Genomic DNA, 17,536 nt, shown 5'->3' on the forward strand with positions numbered 1-17,536 from the left:
AAACACACACATTGTTCGAATTCCTCTGTTATCAGATAGGTAATCAAACTGAAGCCCCATTGAATTAGTCAAATAGCCCCCTTGCATCTGAAAGGAAGAGGCCCAAAGCCCCTCATCCCAGCACACCACACACAAAGCAGGAAAATTCCCAGGCCATCTCCAAAAAAAATGAGAGGAGGAGGAGGAGAAGGAGAAGGAAAAAGAAAAGGAGAAGGAGGAGAAGACAAAAGTTGTCCTTGTGGCGGGGCGGAGGGGGGATTCCCAAAGCCCTGAATACTTGGTGGAAGGGAGTCCGCAGCCCTCCCAGATCTGTCCCCATACCAGCAGAACTGCCGTCCTCTTTAAAAAAAAAAAACCCAACACAGGATTCTCCAACCATGCCAAGACAACAAAAAAAGTATGTTCGGTGGCCATTTAGTCCAATTTTATAAACAGGGTTTTTAATCATAAAATACAAATGCTCTATTCCAGCAGCAGTGGTGCATTTGCAGCCATGGGACGTAGCAACATAATCAAGGATCTGTTGCAGTTGCACTGGCTGATGAAAGTACCCTACATCTGCAGGGACCACAGGGGAGAGGGTAGGACCAACATCCGAAACAGAAAGCATAGAGTGATTAAAAGTTGGGGAAGGAGTCACCCAGCAGCCATTTTCAGATCTGAACAAACTGAATGATATTGACCACCCACCCTTACTGTTCTCTTCTGCTGCCTTCATGAATCTCAGCGAAACCCCCTTTGTTAAAAAAACGGGGCTAAACAAACACAACACCCAAATGCAATATTCTACCATCATGCAAACAGATAAATGGCCACAGCAGAAATAAACTTCCCACCATAAATTCTGCCACTGGAGATTATAAATAAGCAAGCCATTACACTCCTGCTGAAATCTGAACAAGGCAAAAGCATTTACAAGAGGTGGCCGCACAGCTTCCTTTTTCCTCACCAGTCCCAAAGAAGGATATAAATGATCATCTCCAGCTTTATTCATTGATTCCGGGAATGTTTATTCCCACCATACCAACATACACCCAGATCAGAGCTGGGCATTCTCAGCCCTCCAGCCTGGTTTTTTGGTATTCCTTGGAAGCAACCTGATGGTTGTTACTGAAAACAGACAGCTGTAGTGTAGGCAGCAAGATATATTTTAGATAATTATGCTGATGGGGAAGAGAGGAGATGTCCAACAAAACTCTCCTTAAAAGATCCACAAGTAAAATTCATTTTGTTTTGCACAATGGTAGTGTCTACTGTTGTCCTCTAGCATCGCACATGTGTTAAATGCAGTCTTCAGCCACATCCATGTAAATTTCTCATATGTTCCAGATTCTAATGTCTTTCTTGCCTATATGGTATCTGCCCTGTTCCCTGTTCTGCCTGACTGTACAGTACTTTACTGAAAAAATAATAATGTTTAAAAGATCCTTTCAGAGTTAGTTGCCCACTGGTTATCTAAATGGCTACCCAATGCTCTGCTGTTCTTTGTCCAAAATGCCCACATCAGCATTAAAGTAAATACAGAAAGGGGCGCACGTGAGGATTTGCATATAGATCCTTTTATAAAAATTTAGTTTATAAACTAGATTCTGAAAATGCTGTGTTCACACCATACACTTAACTAGCTCCAAATGTTAAATCTACAGTAACTGGTGTTCTCAGTTTTTGCATTTTTAATGGTTTGGCCTGATGTACCAACTCAGCTTGTGGACTTTGTTTATGATTCAATGTATCGTACATATTCAGAAAATGGATTAATAACCACGTTAAATTATCAGCCCAGATGACTGTTTTGGCTTAAGGTCACTGACGAGTGATAGAGATGGGCTGCTAATTCCTGGGCCAGCTCAGAGGTATATACAGTTCTGTTACATGGATGAAACCATAAGACACATTCTTGATTTAATGGTGCATTTCTTTGCCTTTTCTCAACAGTTTCCTATTAGGAATATCAAAGATGGGCAGAACGCCAAATTTGATTGATTTATTTGTAATTTGGACTGAGCATTTTTCACTATATTTCCTTTATCACCATTTCTAAGGTGGAATTTATTTTAACCTATAGGAGCAAAATTGCAATATCTTTTGTTTTTATTCTAGCTAGTCTGGCATGAAGTGATTCTTGGCTCTATCAGTAGACAGAGGAAAAGAGCATCTTTTTTTACATATTCTTTCAATTCATGGAAATGGACTATGAATCAGAATCCAGAATAAACCATGCACATAAATGTTGTACCAAAGATATAATTTATATTCCTGAATGGCAATTCATTCTCTCTTTCTCTGTCTCATTCTCTCTCCACAGAAAACTTCACTTAAGATTTCTAATCCCTACTTTGGCAAAGAAAAGTTTGGAAATGATAAAACTTGGAAAAATTTCAGAACTTAAGATTGTGACTTATTAAAAATATTATTGAATGGGAATGAAAGTTTTATTGTTCCGCAGAAGCTTGCTTATTTTACTTATTTGATTTCTACAGCTGTCATTCTCTTTTTAAAAGAATTTTAGTAGTTTAGAATATAAAATACAAAGGAAAATGAAAATAGTGGGAAAGTAGGGGCAGGAAAAGGGAAGAGAGGAAAGTGTAGGGGAAAATGAGAAAAAGAAAAGCATTGATTACCAACTCTTTTTATTTATTTATTTATTTAGATTTATATACCGTCCTTTCCCGAAGGACTCAGGGCAGTTTACAGGGCATTTAAAAAACAGTCAATACAAACGTTAAAACAAATTTTTAGCATAGTAGAAAAAGATAATATAGTTTTTACTTTTACATAGTACTATATAGTAGCCATTACTATAACAACAAACTTATTTAATCCACAAGTCCAAACTCTGCATCAATTAATTAAACGAAATCTGTATCCCACCTTTGAAAAGCCAAGACAGCATATTTGCTACTCACATTTACTCACATTGGGATGTGGGTGTGGGTATAAAATGAGCTTTTGCCATTTTTTTCTGATCTGTTCTAAGTGTATAAATTATATATATAAAATTTACTCACATACTCCAAAATAAGATTTTATGTAGAACGATCACTCACTTCCCTTTGTTCTTTTGTTTCTCTTTATTTCAAAAACCTAACAAGCTATTACGGAAACATAGATTCAACCATACTCCATTTTAATGCAATGTGCAAATCTAGATTAACTGTGCTTAGTAAACAAATCATGTTACACAAACTATGACTTAACATGTCAGCCTTATTTAAGAGATTGGGCTATCACAACCAGGGGATCTCACCAATAGCACAAAAGCCATAACATTGTGTCATAATTCAAATAAAACAATATTGTCCAGAAAACAAGCCCATTTCACAAAACCAAAGCTTAATTGGACTTTGTTACCTATATTGTACTAGTTCTTCAGCTCCAAGGCCATAATTTTTAAAGCCTGAATCAGGAAGTCTACCGCCATCTCTCTCACCATCTTTCTACCCCGTACTTGGGGAAATGACAGCTATCTAGAAACCTGCCTTGCCTGATAACCTCTAAGGCACTCACACAATCCAGATGTAGACCCAGAAGTAACTATTTGGGGGTGAGATGTCTTTCATAGGATTGATCAACCAATTGAAAACATTCCAAACATTGCTTTTAGTCATACATCCTGCAATTGCTACAGGGTGCAAAACATTTTAAAACAGCATGGGATGACAATGTTAGAGTCAGTAAGAGCAAAAGATGTGAAATGCTAATGACATCAAGCAAATAATCAATTCAACTTCCTGTATTTTTGAAAATGAACTAAAGTTTGTCTGGTCCCTAGCAGATGCTATCACAATTTTTAAAAAAAACAATCAAGTCCCTTGCAGGACCTAAAGACTTAACAAATGGATTCTAGCCTAACACTTTTTCCATAACAGAGCCTTATAATATAAAATAATATGGCTAGAGGTCTATCAGGTCCTCTTCTGTTACAATTTAAGATTTGACCTAGATATTTCAGAATTTTAAGAATTTGTTAATGGTTTAAAAGGGCCTTTAATTGCTATATATATTTCTTTTTAAAAAAAATTACTGCAGGTCACAAATCCGCCAAGAACTGTTGTAAATGTTAGATGGAATTTTATTTGGCAGATTAGTATCCCCTTCTTCAGATATATACAACTTTATACTAACTAAACTTCTCCTGAAGTTTATCTATATTAAATGAGGTCAGAACGAAATAGCATGTAAGAGGCAAAGGGCTAATCCTCATTTCTTCTTGCAAATCAGTGAACCATAGTTATTTTGCAGAGACATTCATTCTTTTAAAACCCTATAGTAGTAAAAAATGAATAAATAATAAGCTAAGTAGATGTGATGTGGCTTTCCCCCCCATCTATCAGATCAAACCAAAGCAATTTGTGTGAGTGACTATGCTTTGTTTGCTTTTGCAACAGGGAAAGTTTTAGTTTTTACCAGTCTATATCCATTATCTTGTTGAACTATAGGTGGATGTAAGATGGCACTACATATATCGTGCTTATTGTTTCTGACAATTGTTAATTGCCCCTTCACTGGGGGCATTCACATAATTGTTGTTCAAGATGACCGACTTTCTTGTACAGTTAAAGAAATTTACATCATATCTTTGTTCACTACTAGACCTTACACCACGGGTGTCAAACTCGCCGCATCACGTGATGTGTCATGACATATCACGACTTTTTTCACATTGCCAGAGTTGGGGTAGGCGCGGCCTCTGCATGATGCAACTGGCCCATGGGCCAGCAGTTTGATACCCCTGCCTTACACTGATAATGTAGTGCCACACATACTTACATAAAAGTAAGCTTCATTAAATATACAATTGCAGCCTAAGCTAAGCTCACACAAGTAAACTAAATCAAGCTTTGTGGGGTCCTTGGTGCTCTCAAGAGTTTGGTTGTTTTCCTGCAGACATTTCATTACCCAACTAGGCAACACCATCAGTGCTAGAAAGGAGTGAGGTTTGCTCAAAGCAAACTCAGAAAGCACCAAGAACCCCACAGTTCAACCCTGAGCTACAAATGTTCTTTTCTATTAAATCAAGTTTTTCCCAGATGGAATGTGCACCAAAGGATCACATCCGGTAGAGATGTGGCTCTTGTCTCATTATTGAGCATGCATACAATATCCACCAGCGACTTTGGCTATGGGAAATCTTTGTGATGGAAAAATCTGACTAGTCCATTGCAGCATATAACTCTGTAGTCATGATTTGGTTCAAGGAGAGTACAGTTATTGATCCATGTTTCACAGGGGGTCATGTAGACTTATTATATTGCAGTTAAGGATAGAAGTTGCACTAGGAATGATAGTTCAAAGAGAAGAACTGGTTTTAAATGATTCTACACTACCTTCCCTCCTCTTTGAAATGACTGACTTGAGCTGGTGAAAAAGGCTTTCAGCAAAGATCTCAAAGCAAAGTCAACACAATCTGTTAGGACTGGCTCCTGAACCATTTAGGGATTTAAACCAGGTTTAGAACTAATAAGCAGTCAAGGAATTCCTTTTAAAAATTCATATAAAATGCCTTACAAAAGTTTCATTCAAGGATAGTTCTATTTATAGGATATGTTATAAATGCATAGAGACCAAGAGAGTGGAAGATATTGATTGTATACATAGCAGGGAAATATTTTGGAGGATCCAGCACAGGAATCTACCCTAGTCTAATGATGTTTCTATTTCTCCTCAGAGAAACTCTGGGAAAGAAGCACTTTAAAATATGTCTATATTTTTTTATTGTACTTTATGTGTGTGTGTTATTTTATTTATCTTTTGGACTATTGTTATCCAACTTGAACAGAAAGACAAAATACTGTAGATTTCAGCTTAACATTATCAGCAAGCAAAAAATTTTCCATATAAAATTACTGATGAACTGGTGGTATTTTCTTCCTAAAGGTTTCCAAGTAGAGTTTGGGATTACGTTACAAAATTCCAGTAATTTGACGCATGAACGTCAACTCCCAGAATTCTCCAGAGTGGCTGGCCATTGCTGAGCATTCTGGAAGATGACTTTTATAATCTGGAGGTTCAGATGGGAAAAGTTGACTGGACCAGACTAACTAGGCTGACTTCCAAACTGTATACCTGATTTTCAAGGTAACTATCCTCTTGCCACAACAGTACCTTAATTCAACAGTGCACAGAACACTTTTTCAACTGCTCTCCTCACCAATTATTTAGCCAGGATCCAAGCATTCCCCTGCATTTTCCAATCTACTTTCTGCAAATCCCTGCTGCATCCTAGCTGAATGAAAAGAAATGAAGCCTTAAAGAAAGCAAGAACCAATCTAGATACATTAATAAATGTCCTCCTTTAACTTGGGACACTCCAGATGGAACTGCAACATCAATTATTCCCAGCTAAAAGAAAAGCATTGATTTTGACAGATGAGCAACACTGCATTTTAGATGTCCCCTAATTAATTTAAACTACTCTGATCTAGGTTTCTTAATATTGAATTCTGCGGCATCTACCCAATTCATTTCTGTTTTGGGGATTTCTGTAGGATTGGTCAAACTTTTGCTCTGTTGAACTGGAAGCAGTTCCAGGTCAAGAAAAGAAGAAGAAAAAAAAACCCCAAGGAACTGAACGTCTCCAAGGCAAATCCATCCTCAAATGAATTCTTCCCTAGTAATTCCTGGCCTTTCCCAGGAATTTAGCAATCCCAGAGAGAGAAGCGGCTTGCAGACAATGGCCTGATTATCTCAGCATTTTCTTCCCGCAGTGCCCTTTCAAAAAAAGGTGCCGCCTGGCTCCATTTGCCCTTAAGAGACCTGAGCGCACACATTCACCCTGGAGGCAAATGCTGGCCAGCAAGGCAGACCTCTCTCTCCGATTGACTGCCTCTTTTTCATCCAGCATCTCTGATGTGTAGCTTCATTCCTAATGCAAGACATTTAACTTGTGGGTGCCTCAATCATCCCTTAAGAAGCCCTAGATGGTGGGGCCTAATTATTAAAGCAACCCTCTCTGGTATGCCATCATTTGGAGGTGCTGGACTACAATACCAATCAGCCACAACATACAGAAAAGTTCCATAATTGGAGGGAGATTAGAATTTTAAATCCAGGAATTTGGACCAGAGGCAACTGAGTTGGAATCTAAATAAACCATTGGGTGATTTGAATTCAAGGTCTCCACTTTTAGATTCACTCAGCATACCAACTTTTTCAAACTGTAACCATGGCTAGGTTTTCGAGGAGAACTATTGTCCTATATGTAAACCTACTCTATTTAGTTAATGACTCAAGAGTTATCAAGAGGATTCAAAAAAGGGCTGAATCTGGTAACAAAAATAATAGTAATGGGTGAAGCATAGGGGGGATTATCTCAGGGCTGCTAGGTTGAAGCTAAAATGCTGGCAGAACAATGTTTCTCAACCTTAGCGTGTGTGTATGTCTGTGTATGTGTGCACACACACACTCACACACACCTTGGATCCTGCAAATTTGAAGTCTGATTATACCTGGAAGAAGAGAGACCTCAAGACAAGCTGACTGAGATAATTGTCCTTACTTGACTGAAACATGGAGTTGGACAGGATGTTTGAATGAGCTATACTTGTCCCACCTGATTGGTTTAGTGCTGTCAAAATTAATGTGCAAAACTGATTCATACAGACAGGAAGGTCTCTCTGTGTTACCAGTTTTGTGGACTGAGTGGTTCCCAATGTAAATATATTGTATATTAACTAATAAAAGAAAAAGATAGCCCTGAAATGTTCTCATATATTTCTCAATTCCTAAGAGGAATGCCCACAAAAGAATTCTTGATTAGGTCTACTAAGTTGAGAGAGCAAACATGCACACATGGATCAATTCAATGCAACAACAGGACCTTTCCAGCTACAGGGGAAGATAGAGAAATTCTACCCCCACACACATTGCTAATTGCTTGAATTTGGGGGAAGGAAAATCATTGCCTGAGGCTGCTACTGAGCCTTACGGATCCACTGACCAGCAAAATATGCCCGTGAAAAATATTTTCCCCAAAGAGAAACTCTAAAACAACTCAACACTTCACCAACTGTTAACCGAACACCAAGTCAACCAGATTTAGCAGGAATGAAAACCACATGAGGCAAAATGGCTGCCAACAGCATAATGGATGATTATCTAAAAGTGGCCTTTCACGTACTGGACCACTGGATGTTATCTGTTCAGACTGCAAAGCCAGGTGAGAAAACAGAAGACAAGTCAATCTGTTCTCCATTTTACCAAAAATTTGATTGCTTTGTTATCAGATGAGACAACTGGGAGGGGATGATTGGAGAGAGGAGGGGGGGGGAAAGAGATGGAAACTAACCCCCTGCTGAGAAAGGCTATTCAAACCTGGTTCCTGTAATAAAGTGATTTAATAGATCTAAAGAGGCCAATTCCCTTCTTTCTTCCACAGTTACTTCCTGTGGGTTATCATTCACATATGTAAATGACCAGGAGCGGGTTATCTCTGACCCTCATGCAATTAAAGAAATCCCCCATCTGGTTTTTTGAGGACACAATGCATAGATAAAGAAGCCAGATTTGTATTCTTTTCCTGTGATGGTTTCCGAACAGTTTGGTCATCTGTTAACTCATGTCCAGTTCTCATTTGTGGCTCATCTTCCTATATCATGCAATATGGGCAAACAATTTGAGAAATAACAAAAACAAAATAGTGACATATTAAAAAGCATTTGATGCAAGAGTTTAGGGGTCAAAGCACTTCAATATCATTCTCTTTAATATATCTATGAATTTGAGCTGGAACTTCTCGATCCCCAGGACACATAAACGCGACAATATAGTAGCTCCATTCTGCAATCTGCTAAGTTAGGCCATAGTTAAAGCAATATCTGAAATGGAGTTGTCCAGCTTCCGCTTTTAAGTGACTTGAAAAGAGATATAAAGCTCCCCTTTGCTATTTGTTACTTGCTCCATTCCTTAACAAAGCTAATTATATGGAGTAGACTAGCATAGGTAAAGGTTCCCCCGCACATGTGTGCTAGTCGTTTCCGACTCTAGGGGCCGGTGCTCATCTCCGTTTCAAAGCTGAAGAGCCAGCGCTTGTCCAAGGACGTCTCCGTGGTCATGTGGCCAGCATGACTGGACGCCAAAGGCGCACAGAACGCTGTTACCTTCCCACCGTAGTGGTCCCTATTTTTCTACTTGCATTTTCACATGCTTTCAAACTGCTAGGTTGGCAGACGCTGGGACGAGTAACAGGCGCTCACTCTGTTACGCGGCACTCGGGATTCGACCCGCCAAACTGCCGACCTTCTGATCAACAAGCTCAGCGTCCTAACCCACTGAGCCACCACGTCCCTTTTGTAGACTAGCATACCTGGGCTCTAAAAAAATTCAGATCACCAATAGTTGGCAGCAAAGAATATGATCTCCTTTGCTGCTATCTAGTGGTCATTTGGATTTTTGTGGCCCAGTTGACAAATTTGCTCAGATGGTCGGCAGTTTGGCGGGTCGAATCCCAAGTTCCGCATAACAGAGTGAGCGCCTGTTACTCGTCCCAGCTTCTGCCAATCTAGCAGTTCGAAAGCACGTAAAAATGCAAGTAGAAAAATAGGGACCACTACGGTGGGAAGGTAACAGCGTTCCGTGCGCCTTTGGCATCTAGTCATGCCGGCCACATGACTACGGAGTCGTCCTCAGACAAGCGCTGGCTCTTCAGCTTTGAAAGGGAGATGAGCACCGGCCCCTAGAGTTGGAAACGACTAGCACGCATGTGTGGGGGAACCTTTACCTTTACTTTACTTATGCTCTCTGCAGACCACTATGACTAGGAAACCAGTATCATCCATTAGAATACCCTGATTTTAAGTTATAATGTATATAGGTGTCTGAATTATGGCATTCTGTAAGAGAACACCTTTCGGGAGAAGGGCGGTATATAAATCCAAATAAAATAAAATAATAAATAAATAGATGCTGAGCTTTTAGAATCAATTACAGATCTACCTGCTTGTCCAGGCTCTGACTAAACTTACACTATGTCTTATTTTAGATTTCTTCTGCTAGTGTTGTCATGATGTACAGCTTTAACTTGTGGAATTTTGTGTTAATTACAGTTTAATAAATTCATATGGGTTTATAGTTTCCCCCCCTTTATGGTATTAGTTTTAATGAAAATTACGGTAGTTTAAAAATTATTATAATTAAAACTATAATTGCTCCTCATTTTTTCCCCATCAGCACAGGGAAATTGGAAGAAGACTAGTATGACATGCCCTCTGAAGTTCCATATTTGCAATTGTTGAATAGCGCTTGAGAAAACTGATATATGTCAACCACCCACTCTAAGGCCAGATTCAAGACCGTAATATTTAAAAAACAACTTAGAAGAAACAGCTTTGGTCATTTGCTCTCATAAAACAGCAAGAACCAATGTCACTCAAATTGCATTATTTCCTTGTGTTGCTTAAGGAAAAAGAAATCACTTTTGATCCAATTATATTTTCTTCTACCAGTAAAAGGAAATCCACAGTAACAGTTCGTAACAGTTTCCAACCATTTTCGTGGGAGAGTCTGAAGCCTGCTCTTGTCAGCAATGTATCAGCAGAGAAATGACAATGCCATCAATCACCAGTGTGGTCTGTCCCAGATAAATCTGTAGTCCAAAAAGCTACAGAATACTTATCCTCAAGGCTTATGGATTTCCCCATCGGAAACCAAGACAATTCCATCCTCTCCAACATCAGCCATTTCTACCTCTTTTTACAGATGCTTCTTCCTGCATCTTGATATATGCCAGGGAATCTGGAAATCTCTGTAAAGATATACTTATTTGTTGGACCAGGCCAAAAAAGAGTCTGCATTACGATCTTCTCTGGTGATTTTGGATTGATGCTTTACTGTAATTTTCATCTTCCCTGGTGCCCTAAGTCGCTTAAATGCAAACCGATGTTAGGAATATTGCTCTATTGTTCTAAAGCTGGGAATATCCATGATCAACCGTGAAACTCATTTGGTGATGGAGATACAGTATAATAAACTAGCTTACTTTTCCTTACAGAATTATTGCAAATATATCATGTTAGAAATATGGGTTATGAATGTGAAATTCAAATGACACTGTATATACTAAGATACTTTGCTCAACACTGCTAGATAGACTGCAACTTTCCAGGAAATCTTAAACATAGCATCCTTCAGCCATTTGGGTACTTTCCATCACCTAAAGCAGAGATGTGTAACTTTGTCAACTTGAGCTGGAAATAAAGCAATTCCCTTTGTTTTTACTGCCTATCCCACAGCACCTGCCACCATAGGCAGAAAAAAAGCTTTTTTAGTTTTTCCCCCCCATACTTCAAGGGATGCACCTTCTCTGGGGCAATAGTCATTGCTAATTTTGGCAAGGTGCTGTGACTGATTTTGATAATGATATGCTATGATAATATGCTAGAGGCAATACTCATAAAAGTAAGCAGGTCAAATATTAAATAGGACCCTCTCACACATAGTTCATGATTTTCCCTTCTGTTGCACTAAAATTTAGTAGTCAAGTTTTTTTTTGGGGGGGGGGAAACATTCAAAGCTTTTTAGAGATCTTTTGTGGCCCTGGGACCTAAGATTGAGACTCTTCACCTAAAGGAAAGGCTGGCCCCTTATATCTGAATTCAATGTACCACCTGAGTCCACCTGTCCTAATAATCATTATGCCATAATCATTATGAAAGCTAAAATACTAGGGATTTAAATAAAACAACGTGTAACACAGTTCTAAGAAGCTCCCCAAGATTTTGACAGTACAGTAGCACACCATGTACTGAAACCGTGGCTAGAAAAGCATGCCTGGGTGTTTAAAAGAATATAGAAACAAGGAAGAGGGTGAAGAATCAGAATCAACAGCTGGGCCATTCCTTTATCAGGGCTAACCAAAAAAAATAGGATACGTTTAAGATCGCCAACATTCTTCCCGACAAATCTTATATCAACAACCAAAAAAATAAATGGGGAAAGGAAGGATGAAAGTTAAAAAAACATTCAGCCTGGAGTTTGCAGGTTAGTCCATCTAAAGAGGAAGATACTAGCTTGATGCTGAGAGCTTCCTTGCCCTCCTGTACTCCAAACACACGTATTTCAAACAAATTAAGGAAACAGTAGTATTCATATTTCTATAATAAGGAGTATAGCAAAATCATTACAATAGCCAAAAACATCTGGACTCCCTTTTTTTGTGCAAGACTACTATTACTGCCTACAATTAGCCATATGAACTAGCACCATTGAAAATGCAATCCCATATGCATTCTTCAAAGCAAAGTCCTTTCAACTTAGCAAGGTAAATATGTGTGACACTACAGCATTGAGATATCTGCTATGGATTCCAATCTGTTGAGGACAGTAGTTTGCTTCTAAGTCAACATACCTTTTCTTCTGAATAATCTTGTTTGTAGTTTGGCCACCTTATTATTCCTCAGTGAAATTAATGGGGCTTTTTTCTGAGTCTATGTATTGAGGATTGTTGCACAAAGGCTGTACCTCTACCCAAAGATTGCATTATGCACACTTCAGTACTAAAGTCATTTAGGACCAGGAAAGGTTGTTTCCAAGCAAAGATAACTTGAAGCTTCTTCCAATTAGTTGTTACAATCTAATTATTTTCTTCTGTCTTAAATTACGCTTTCTTCTGAACAGTTGTTTTGTTTCAAAAGGGTTACTCATGATCAAATCTTAACATTCAGTTCTCCATCTGAATCAGGAGCATGCATATACATTTATTATAATTTAGACCTTGAACCACTAAATTCAAATCTACTTTTACAGCACCCATGTTGCACTATAGTTCCTTAACCTGTATAAACAAAATCATCTACAATCAGAACTTCTTTTTGCTTATCTTTCCTGTGTAAACAGAAAGAGGTTTCACGTGAATGATAGCATAATACCATCAAGAATGGCATGGCCCCAAAGAAAATAAGTACCAGCCAGAAATTGTGCAGCAGTATTTTATCTGATATAGTAAGAGCAAACATGATTAAAGTGAAGAAAACTGCCTAATGAGGAATGTGGCTATCCTGCCCTTGCAAGGGAATTAAAATCAAAAGGTGCTACTTTTCACAAATTATTTACCTTCAAGAAGCAAAGGAAGACATGTGGTACATTTAGAGAAAAAGTAAAATCCACAGCTGGCTGATAGCTCTTAACAGGATCAGCCAAAATAATGAGCAAACTTTTGAGTTCACTAGGATTATTCAATAGGCTGAATGGGAAGGGGAGGGGGATTTGGAAAACAGGAATGAGAAAATGGGAAGCATGATTTTGAGAGCAAAAAACCTAGTCAATCATTCTTAAAATGTGGAAAGACTTACAGTACAGGAATACTCTGAAAGAAGTCCCACTGCACTCAAAGCCAGCATCAGTCAAGAAGGCTCTATTAAGTAATGTACTATAAAAATTTGGGCTGCAGCTGGGGCAAGGAAACAATGTTTCCTCCATTTTGGGATAAAATATAAAATGCAGCCATTTTATTGTCAGCTGATATGAACTTTGGGTAAAGAAAACAAAAGTACCTTGTATTTCAAATTCAACATGAAGCAATTTTTTTAATGTAAATTTCTCTTTCCTCAGTATGGGACACAAATATTTGCTTTACACATTCAATAACATTTACCTATCTCCTGTCCATTCCCTGCTGTGGCCAGCAACTCTGACACTCATGGACATAGAATATTGTGTGGCGTTTCTACAAGAATCTAGAAGACCATCTTTGAACTGGAAGCTCCATTTTGTTCTGATACCTAAAAGCCATCTTGGTGATACCAAATAAACTAAGCAAGGAAGGTGATAAAACTTGATAATGGATTCTAAACACTTATGTCCAACTTCCATGAAATTCTTACCCTTAAAATCATTTGTGAAATTATCCTCATTGTGAGGTCTGGTTTTAAACCCAGAGTTTTGTTACACTTCTGTGGTAAAACAAAAAATCCTGCATCTATAGACAATTTTCCTTGTACCACTCATACTACACCCATTTTCGGTCACTGTTTCCTCTGGAAGTCTTTCATAAAATTGTATTAATAACATAACAGCATTGCAGGATCTAATTAAAGGCCAGTTGAGTCTTGGTAATTCCTATGGTTTTGAATAATCCCCTAGGGCAGAGGCCCCCAACCTTTTGGGCACTAGGGACCGGTTCTGTGGAGAGAGGTTTTCTGTGGACCGGAGGAGTTGTGGTTTCGAATGCTGCCTGCATGTGAGGATGGGGCTTTGCTTGTTTGCATGGTCTGGTTTTTGGCATGCCACGGCCCCTGTGCCCTGTCTACAGAGGGGGGGGGTAGGGACCCCTGCCCTAGGGCAGCCTTTCCCTGAATTCTCAGAATTTAGGAGATGGTAGCACAGTACCTGAGATTATTCTGCCTGATAATTATGGTTAAGCTTTCATTCACAAAAATGTACTGCTGCCTTGTCCCAGAATTCTTGGTACTGATTACAGCTATCTGAACCTTAGGTATATACAGGATGCTCTCACACACACATACATCTGGAAAGCAATTACTCTCAAATAGACTAGACTGCAGTGGCTTCAAGCAACGTTTGGAAGCATGTCAATCACTATGTATTAATCAGAGGCAGATCATCCTGACATCAGTGGCATAGAAACTGTTATGCCTACTGGACGATTGCAAGCCAAGAAACATTGTGCCAGCAAGGCCTTTCTTAGTAAAATGTCTTATTATAAACAATGCACAAAAGCTTTAACTCTATGTCCTTTCATAAGTGAGGAAAGGATGGCCTTCCAGATGCTGAACTACAATTCCCAGCATTCCCCCCTCATGCTGGCTGGGACTCCTGAGAGTCCAGCAACATTTGGAGGACCAGTAGTCCTCTACCCTCTTTTTATGTTCCATGCTTAGTTACTTTAGGCAGGATGCTGGCAATTTCACCCACTATGTTTTAGAAAGCGTGCAAAGCAATGCTTTGTAAACCCAGTTAGTTTGCTTTTAGCTTAGTGGATTGTGTGAACACAGCATTTGTTCTTTTAAACCATGATTTGTAACAAGATGTTGTACAAGCCAACCTAGTGTAGTTTGAATTGCCACGCCAAACCAAATATACAGTGTTAACAAGCTAAGTGAACAAACTAAGATATTTGATTTAGTTATGACACCTTAGTTCTCTACTGTGGCAGGCAACCCTCTTCCTTGTTTCTCCAACCCATGGAAATCAAAGGCAATAAGGCCTTTTCTTCCTATCCATATTTTCCTCTTCCATTTGTGAAAGGAAGATTTTACACTCTTAATAAGTCCCTGTGGAGATTTTTGCAACTGCTTCTTCCCCTCCCATCATTGCAATCGTGATTAGTGTGACCACGACGGCTCGCTTTTAACGCCGGCGGTTCTTCCGGCTCCCCTTCCCATTTTTACAAGGCAAAACTCCCAAGCGGCCCGTTTAGACAAAAAGAGGGAAGTAAACCAAAAAAAATGAAATTGATTATCAAGCAGATACCGCTTTACAGCAAGCTACCCCTTCAACCCTAACCGTGAAGGGAAGCAAAGGAGCCCCAGGAACGGAGCGCGGGGGGGGGGGGTCCTTCTGCCTTCCAGAGAGGAAAGAAGCCCGGGCGGGGTGCGGGGAGACGTAGAAAAGGCCCACACGCCCCCAAAAGCAAAAGCCGCGCGGGGAAGCCGAATTCGCGCAGCCACCAAACACGCTCCGCCGAGGCTTTTTTTTTTGGGGGGGGGGGGTCGAAGGAGAGAAAGCGGAGACCTTCCTTTGCCTCCCGCGCCTCTAAGGCAGCGTTTCCCAACCTTAGGAACTTGAAGATGCGTGGACTTCAACTCCCAGAATTCCCCAGCCAGCTATGCTGGCTGGGGAATTCTGGGAGTTGAAGTCCACGCATCTTCAAGTTCCTAAGGTTGGGAAACGCTGCTCTAAGGAGAAGGTGGCAACCGGCAGCGCTCCGGAGAGCCTCTTTCCGCACAAAAAAAAAAGCCTCCCGCCCGCCCGCCCCAAGGCGCAATTCCTAAACTTTGCGCGTCGACGCCAACTCTCTCCAGGCTGCGCCCAGCACCGAAGGCCCCAGGCCGGCCGGCTTCTTAGGCCCCAAGCGGTCTCCCGAGAGCGCTCCTGGAGGAAGCGCGCTCCCTCCCAACCGACCCACCTTTCCTGATCCCAGCTTTCCCTCCCCCGGGCTTACCTGATGCACGAAAACGTCCACCGGGGACTCGAGGGCCGTGCCTTCCTTGGTGGTCATCGAGAGGAAGCCGAAGCCCATCCGCACGTTGAACCATTTACAGATCCCGGCGCCATGCGAGAGGGGCTGGTTTTCCTCGTCCGGCCTGGGCGAATCCCCGCTGGGCTCTTCCTCGCCCGCCTTGGCGCAGCCACCTAGGAGCATACAGGCGGTTCATCAGCCGAGGCGAGTCCAGGAAAGCCCCGCTCCCTTCGCTTTCCTATTGCCGGCGGGCGAGGGGGGGAAGGGGAAGCGGGCGCCCAGCCACGCGACACCCGCCGGGCGGGTGGGGGAAACCGGCTGGTCCGTCGGGTCAGCCCCACGACACCTTCTTCGCCCCGCCGTTCCCCGCTCGGCCGGAGAGCAGCTTGGAATCCCAGCCCAGCCGAGGCATCCTCGGATCCTGACGAGCGGTTGGGCGAACGGGCGCCCTTGGCAGCCTTGGCTTCTTTGGGGATAGGCGCAGGGGAAAGCCACCCACCCCACCCCCCTTTCATCGTCCCTCCGTGGTATCCCCGGGGAGGAATCCCTTGAACAAGATACAATCCCGGGAGTGGAGGAACGGAAAAAAACTCCCTTCGCTCGCCCAAACCCCCCGTAGGGCGGCAACATATTAAATGTATGAAAAGATAGTTGTTGCGTTTCCCTTTCGAACTTCGCAACGCTAGGAAAGGAAGGGAAGAGCGAAGCCGGTGGATATTTTTAGGGAGGGGGTGTGTGGGGAGGGAGGGATGGGGAAGGAAAGCCATAAAGCTCCTGGTCCTGGTGCATTTCGAAGTTCTCCAAGTTGCAAAGACTTGTGAAGCAGTCTAATGCAAAAATGCAATCTGAAGGGAAAACAATGCAAGCCACAAAGGGCAATGTTTTCCTCTCGTAAACCATTTGGAAATCTGTACACGCGCCTTTAAAAAAAAAAAGGGGGGAGGGAGGAAACACCAAAACCCAATCCCTCTTTTTTTAAAAAAAAATATAATAATATATCTCCAGCTGCCAAATACTGCATAAAGTTTTCGGGCTCTCTCATCCACCTCCTTTCCCAAAAAGAAAAAGCACATGGCAAGCCAAGGAAGAGGATATACTGCCCCTTCCTTCAAAAAAAAAAGTCAGAAAAAGAAAGAAAAACAGAAAGAAAGCGAGGTAGAAACGGGCAAGTCCTTTAACGCCAAGGGGGCAGGGTTCGGTATCAGAAGAAACCAGAAATATCTCGAGCGCAAGTTTTTTTTTCCCCTCCCTCTTCAAACTAAGGATGGACAGACGGTGAAGGAAAAGGGGAAAAAAGACGAAAGAGAGGCGAGGGAGAAAGGCCTACATTTTACAAGAGGTAAAATTGGATAGGAAAAATTTCACTTAACCTGCAAACTGCTGGTTAGAAACAGACCCCAT

General features: G+C 41.0%; 1 protein-coding gene across 1 annotated transcript in view; it reads right to left on the reverse strand.

Moving 5' to 3' along the window:
• LIN28A (lin-28 homolog A) overlaps positions 1-17,536 on the reverse strand; it is a gene marked incomplete at both ends in the record, with an annotated part of 32,194 nt that extends 14,658 nt beyond the window's left edge. The window contains 2 exons of the mRNA XM_083369880.1: positions 16,118-16,308; positions 17,506-17,536. Coding sequence (XP_083226006.1) covers positions 16,118-16,308; positions 17,506-17,536 — 222 coding nt within the window. The remainder of the gene's footprint in view (positions 1-16,117; positions 16,309-17,505) is intronic.

This window comes from Vipera ursinii, assembly GCF_947247035.1.
Source record: "Vipera ursinii genome assembly, chromosome: 9".
Taxonomy (NCBI): domain Eukaryota; kingdom Metazoa; phylum Chordata; class Lepidosauria; order Squamata; family Viperidae; genus Vipera; species Vipera ursinii.